Source organism: Benincasa hispida, chromosome 9 (assembly GCF_009727055.1).
Source record: "Benincasa hispida cultivar B227 chromosome 9, ASM972705v1, whole genome shotgun sequence".
In the NCBI taxonomy this organism is placed as follows: Eukaryota; Viridiplantae; Streptophyta; class Magnoliopsida; order Cucurbitales; family Cucurbitaceae; genus Benincasa; species Benincasa hispida.
In genome coordinates, this window is record NC_052357.1 from 9,601,139 (window position 1) to 9,608,750 (window position 7,612).

Consider the following 7,612-nt stretch of genomic DNA (forward strand, 5'->3'; position numbering starts at 1 on the left):
TATTAGGGATTATACTTTGATCTGCATAGGTGAGAGTAATCCAACAACATTGGTCAATAAGCCTCCCATTTTGGGGATAAGACCGGATAGATAATTGGGGATATAGTGTTGCTAGTTGGGGATAAGACCGGATAGATAGATAGGTTGTTCTCTTAAGTATTGATTCTTGGTCTTGAACAAAAGGGTCATGCCCTCTCATGATCAAAAGGGACATGGTTTATTAGTTGAACTATAAACCAATTGTTCAATAGAGGTTCAGTGGGAATTTATGAAGGGGTAAAAAGGTAATTTTGACCTAGCTGTAAATACGAACAACTTGTGAATGATCGACTTACTAATTATAGTTAAAGTGGATAGAAATATATCTACAATGAAGAGAATGCAACTATCGAGCTATAGTGGTGTGTCTCGATAGTTAACGAATATTGATTAAATCGGTTTAAAGAGTTTAATCGATTAATTTCAAATCATTGAAGCTCATGATCTGTAGGTCCATAAGGCCTCTCTACTAGCTTGTAAAATTACATCTTGGATTAGTGAATTGAGCGGATTTGAAACGTTCAAAATCGAAATTAGAATTTTGAATTTGAAGTGTTCAAATTCAATTTAGGGATTGGTTAATTATATTTGAAATAATTAAAATGTTTATATTTTCAAAATCTAATATAATCAGAGAGATTAAAATATTTAAATATTCATTAACATGAATAGGATTCATGTATTAATTAGGTGTTTGATTAATTTAATATTTAATATTGAATTATTATTTAAATAAATAAACCATTTTTCAATTTCATAAAATTCAAATTCATATTTAAATTTTAAATTAAAACTAATTTTGATGATAATTAGATTAAATTGAAAATGAAAATTGAAAAATAATTAGTTAGTGGATTAATCCATAGATCAACACCAATCCCACTAACTTGGTGCTGATTGAAGTGTCAATCAGCATTACCAAGTAGTGGTTGCATGCATATTCTTCATAAATATGTTGCATTTCAGCATTGAAGAAGAACAAGCATGGTGAATTGCTGAATTTCTGCACTCTCTCTCTCAAACCCTCCTGTCCCTTTTACCCAAATTGACCTCAATCAGAGATTCCACCTCTCAATCTAAGTTAGAGGATAGTAGAAAAGATCATTGTAGTGGTCTAGTGCTGATTTGAAGTTCCAATTTAAGAAGAGAAGCTGGATTTGAAGAGTCTCATCAAAGGTTGTATTTCTTGAAACCCCTTTTTCTATAAAAATTTGTTTTCAGCATGCTTTTAAACTTAAATTAAATGTAGTTAGAGTGCTTATTCATTCTGATTTCTTTCGCTGCATGTTTATTTACTCCATCAATATACTATGAATTACATTGTGAAATTTACTGAAAGCATGATATGTTTATAGTTAAGAGTGACTATTTACTTTCCTAACATTATTATGTTATTGGAAATCAACGGGATTTCTACTATGTTACCAAAAGCCTATGGGTTTTCTACTATGTTATCAAAAACCGACGGATTTCCTATTATGTTGCCAAGTGCCGATGGGTGCCCTACTATGTTCGTAAGTCTCAAAGCCACCATATGCGTGTTAGGTTGAGTTCTAGATGGTCATCCAGGATTTAGTTAATTATATGCATGTCCCACTAATATGTTGTATTTATTGGATATAAGTGTATATCCTAACCCCAGTAGTGAGTTACTAGTATTTTATACTCATCATTTATTATGTTATGTTTTTCAGGTAAAAGAAAGAATACATAGACGAATGACATGAAGAATCCATGATCTTGCCACTCAGACTAGACGGATGCTTCCGCTCGTGTTTTCATGATATAAAATCTTAGTTTTATAATTGAATTTAGAAAAACTTTTAGTATTACTCTGTTGGTTGTTTTAGACAAATTTTCTAGCAATATTTTATTTAAACTAAGGGTACCCTAATTAATGATTTTTAGTTATTTAGTTTTAATAAAAGTTATTTATTTTAAGACATTTATTTGGTTTTAACCAATTCATGAAAATTGTCATTTTTAGATGTATGCATGCACATAGTAATGGCGTAGCTCAAGTCCTAGGGAGCCGAGGTGTTACATGATTTCTATATGAGCTTCGATTATACCATTTGAATGTTATCTGATTGATATGTGATTGCTATCCAATTGTCATTTGATTACTATTTGATAATAATTGCTCTTTCGTACGGATTGTTATTTAATTACTAATCTTATTGTTATCTTATACTGATTGCTAATGATATATTTATGTGCTATCTAGTTATTGTCAAACTGTTATTTATGATTATAATATGATTGCTAATGATATCAATTGCTATCTTATTACTATCCGATACTATTTGTCAATAAGATCGATTGCTATCTGATTTATATTTGATTACTATCTATCAATTTGCTCCTTATATTTTTCTTGAAAGTAATCCAAAGAAAATGATCATAGAAACATGAAATTTGAGGAAGAAATCACTGGCAACATGTAAGAAGATTTTCTTTTTCTAAAAAAGAACGGAGATCGGTTGGAAAGCAGAGTTTGAAGGTAGAAAAAGGACCGGTGACACATTACTGTAACATAAACAAAAACAGAGCACCACTTTTTTGCAAGAGGAGAAACAAGTAAAGGAAAATTTATTGTAAATTAAAAGAAAACATACCTAATTTCATAGAAAAAGCAAAAAGGTAATAGAGCCTACCGTAAACTCTAAATAAGAAGAGTGAAACGTCAGATTTTCGCCAAGAATACGCTACGCTTGCAACGGCAAAGAAAAGAAATCGAAAGAGGAGATAGCGAGATGAGAAAAATTAAAAAAGGCAATGTTTTGGTGGGGGGAGGAGTAGAGGAGTGAGAAACTATTTTTTATTTTTTAATTAAAAATACATTTACTGTATTTAAGAAGAATGACCTTTTAAATCTAATCTTTAGAACTGAAACACTAAAAGCTAAATTGAAATTTTAGGAACCAAACACGTCTATTTTCAAAAAGTAAAGGCCTGAAAAGGTAATTTCACCTTTTTGCACATATTTGTTCTTTAATACATACAAATTAACTAAAAGAGAGTTTACATTAAATTTATGATAGTTTAGAAACCAACCAAACCATTATTCAACCTTTTCTACTGTTAATCCAAAAAAAAAAAAAAAAGACCTTACGTGTGCAAAATAGTAACAATTGTAAAACCCTTCTTAAAAGAGCCTATTTAGATTCTTAAAAACGCTTTTTTTTCCAATTAAAATCTCATTTCAAACTGGCTGGGTAATTTCAATCATTCTTATTACGAATGCAAGCTTAAATATTCCATCAACATGCCTTTAAAAATATTAAATGAGAAAGGACCTACAGGCAACCTATTCATGGAACCCATATTTCAGTTTCCCAATAACAAATAATGAAACAGAGGATACGAATTTCAACCTATTGTAAAAGTTCCCACTCCACTTGTTGGGGGGTTGAGGGTGATGAACAAGAGGCAAATTTAAAGGGGTGGGAAATGGATGTATACTATATACCCGGTTCCCATATTAGTTTGTTCCCAAGGTCTAAAAAAGCTCCAGCATTATGTTCATTTCCTTCTGTCTCATTTTGTAAGAGTAAGAATCAGGAAAAACAACCACAATTATCAAGATGGAGGATTGTGAACATTGTACATGGTTCCAACAACCTATAACATATCACACCAAAACAATGCGTAAGCTCTCAAATTTTTAGGAATTTCTTGCCGAAGAAAGTCGATATGCAGCGAGGAGCTAACTTAGACTCCAAACATCAAATCCATGACCTTAGATACTAATGATTTCGATGGTGAAGCAATGGTACCTCCTGACTGCCGCGCACTACTGTTACCATTTTGAAGATTGTAGGGCCGCACCAGTCCTCTGGTTGCAAGGAGTTCTGAGGTTCGAGAAGATACCGGTGGGGTAACCATGAATCCTGGGTGGTTTAATTTTTCATCTAGTGCCTGCCGGTGCATTGGGTCCACTGGTTTCACACCAACAATTAGCACCCCATTAATTTGAATACCATTTTTGTTGAGAGCCCTGTGAGCATCAGATCGGTTCTGCACCAGCAACAAATGAAACAACATATTCATAACGCAAATAGTATTTCTAAAAGGTTAAATATAGCATCTTCCTGCTCATATATGGACACATACGGAGTTACATATACTTCATATAATATATATGTATGTATTTCTAATGATTAAATATTATGTGTTGGTTTGATGACGTCAATATTCAAACACACACTCAGCAGGTGTCAATTAAATCTTAAACCTAATTAGCAAACTTGAGAGCTCGACTAAAAACAACTATAATCTTAAGGACTTAAAACCTATTACGTTTCCTAGCATCCGAGAATACATGTTGCACATTTATTTTCATAAAAATTAATACATAATTATCAAGTTCCCAAATTTTATCAACTAGCAACAAAGCCATTCCGATTTCAAATGACAGATTGACTGGAAGTGTCAACAAGAAAAAGAACATCAAACCGAGAAAAACATAGTTAAATAAAGCAGGTAAGTGTAGGTAGATTGGTACCTGATAAAGAATGTGCATCCAATTAGCATCTCTTGGACCAGGAACGTGTTTCAAGATCTCACCGCACTTTTCAAATTCCCTCAAAACGAGATTTGTATCAGCGGGGGAGAATCTGAAGAAAGAAGGCACAAAATTATAGAAGTAAGAAAGAACATTGGAATCAATAACACCATTGCTTCATATCAAATACCACCAAAAATTTAAATTGCTTATATCAAAACCAACAGCACTGCTACTGATGTAGATTTAAAGCAGCTGGGGTACCTCCTTACATGCCAAAATGTTGAAGCATGCTCATTCATTTCAACAAGAAGGAAGCCAAGGTAAAAGGACAGGCTTACAACACTTCCAAATTGAAGAAGTTTAATGTCAGTAATTAATTGAAGCGATGCTCAATACATGAGCATGTTATCATGTGTAGGGGTGAAGTGTGAGTGTGCGAGAGAGAGAGAGAGAGAGATGCATCCAAAAGAAATGGCAAGGCAAGACTGCATGAACCATATACAACTAAAATAAATGTAATCATCTGCATCATGATTTAGGAAATTCCAAGATGGCTCGAAAGAAAAATGATCAGCTGTTTAACATGTAGATAAAAAATCTGTAATTAATTGGACATAACAACTCTAAGATGGTAAATGAATCATTCAAAGTTCAACCCACAACAAAATTCTCAGCTAACGATGATGAATAAGAGGATTGAAAGGGAATGGAGAACTCACCCGTAGACAGTAACCCATTCCTCCTCATTGAGTTTTGCTGCAGGCAAGCAATTCCTCTGCACCTCCGGTCTGGCAACTTCCCTTGGGGTTGGAAGTGTGATTAATGCACCAGGTTGAATCACACCTTCGACTGGTGAACTTTTTCCCTTATCTTCTTGCTCGCTCCCACCACCTTTCGATGTTGACCACCAACTAAAGCCAGCTGATCCCTGCCGGCTTTGTTGTCCACTAATTGGTGTATATGAAGTGCTGGCATTTGACTTGTTTTTCAACGGCGAAGAGAAGTCGTGACTTTGGATAGGGGTCCTTGGGTCTGATTTAATTTCCGGGGAAACAGGATAATCAGCAATCCCAGACTCAGGAGAAAAATCTGAGCCCGAGCGGTCTTCCAAGGTGAAAACCGGAGGAGGAGGAAGATCTGAGTTTCCAAAATTCTCCCGCCATAAAGCAGATACAGCAGCGGCCTGGCCTGGAGTTGAAAATTTCCCTTTCCGCGTTGTAACAGGAGATGCTAAATCTTGGTAGAACAATGACTGCCTCCCAGAATTGGGAGTTCTATGCACAATGGTGTTCATGACTTAGAAAAATATATTTCAACTGCATACGAACATCTAATCAGTTTTTGTTCCAACAGAATAAATTAGAAAAACGAACGTTTACGTTCTGACTAAACCCCTAAACAACCCCAGAACAGACTAGACCATCAAATGGCAATAAAATCTCCCCCGTCACAGACGAGTAAGCTCGGTTAAAGAACTAGCAGATGCCGGGGGCGATCTAGGATCAGAACAAACCCCACTAATACGAATTCTGAGAAAGCAATCTAGAACTTTAAAACAAACAAAGAAGCAGCAGATCAGCTGATACGCATATAGTCGGATTAGCTCAAAAACTTAAAACCCCAGATTAGGCATTTTGAAAAATCAAAAGCCGCAGGGAAAACGCGGGAAAGATTAACTCAACCAAGCTCGAGCTTCGGAAAGTTCACAGAACCAATTTACAAAATAGCTTCCACTTTCTCCGCCTTGATTCTCTCAAAAAAATCAAATAACACAAGAGTGCAATTCCAGTATACGAAATTCAGAAAACTGCGAAAAGGCAATGAGAAAATGGAGGAGAGATTAGGTAATGACCTTGAGAAAATGGTCGAGCTGTGCTTCGAGTTCCAACTGATCGATTGGAATGGAGAATTTGAGAGGCGAGGGGAGTTGGGAATTTGATTTTTCCCTCCCGAAGGTATTTTAGAATAGAGACGCCCAAATGGGATGAAAAAGACCTAAAAAATTTGGAAGTTGAAAGTTTGAAACCCTAAACCTCAACCCCATCCAGTGGCGTCTACAATGTGATTCGTGATATTATTTGGACCGGAGTCTAGAAATTAAATTGCTTTAATTAGGGGCGGATCTAGACCATCACGTCAGAGGTACGAATATAAGGGTTGGTTGTAGACGTATCCAAATAATCCTATAATATGAAGAATTCGGATTATTCAATCCGAAATAGTGATTAAATTGGATTAATTTTCTTCTTAGGTTGAGTTGAGTTAAATTTTTTATTTTTATTGGATAGTGGATTGACTTAAAAAAATTTGAGTTAACCTCACCCAACCTATATGTATATATTTGTTAAGTTTGATTACTTTGTATTAATTAATGTTTGAATTTTAATATATTTTTTTAAATTGTTATGATATTTATTTTTGTTTAAAGTTTGCAATAAATATCATAGATATTTGGTATTTAACATTTGAATTTTATGAGATTTTAGTTATTAGTCATGTGTTCTATATAAATTTAAATATTTTTAATTAAAAAGAAAAAATAAGTTATAACCCGACAACCCAACCCAATCCCCGAATTTGAAGGGTCGGGTTGTGTTCGGTTAGAGACTTTATTTGGGTCATTTGGGTTGCCAATCCATTTTGGGTTAGTCCTAAAAATATCCTNGACTTTATTTGGGTCATTTGGGTTGCCAATCCATTTTGGGTTAGTCCTAAAAATATCCTCAATCCAGCCCAACTCAATCCATATACACCTCTAATTGGTTGCAATCAGATCCAAAATAATAAAATATGTAGAACAAGGATAAACATATTAGGAATATAGTACAAAATTAGTGTCAGATGTCATTGATAGAGCTATCAATGATAGCTATATAGATAATGACCAAAAAGCCCACATGCAGCCCATCATTTCATGCTTCTTCTTCCAATTTCCTCAAATTGAAAACTATTGTTGATAGCAACTATCAATGATAGCAATGCATAGCAGTTATTGGTTGCTATTATTAATAGTTGCTATCAGTGATAATTTTCAATTTGAGAAATATTAATAGAATTTTAAAA

At 34.2% G+C, this 7,612-nt stretch overlaps 1 protein-coding gene across 1 annotated transcript; it reads right to left on the minus strand.

Moving 5' to 3' along the window:
• Positions 1 to 3,476: 3,476 nt before the first annotated feature.
• On the minus strand, positions 3,477 to 6,619 carry LOC120087245 (nuclear pore complex protein NUP35). The gene is made up of 4 exons (XM_039044175.1): positions 6,402 to 6,619; positions 5,269 to 5,865; positions 4,547 to 4,658; positions 3,477 to 4,059 (listed from the first exon to the last, which is right to left on the minus strand). Exons 2-4 carry the CDS (start codon positions 5,841 to 5,843, stop codon positions 3,754 to 3,756), a joined length of 993 nt encoding a protein of 330 aa, XP_038900103.1. The 5' UTR covers positions 5,844 to 5,865; positions 6,402 to 6,619; the 3' UTR covers positions 3,477 to 3,753.
• Positions 6,620 to 7,612: the final 993 nt, after the last annotated feature.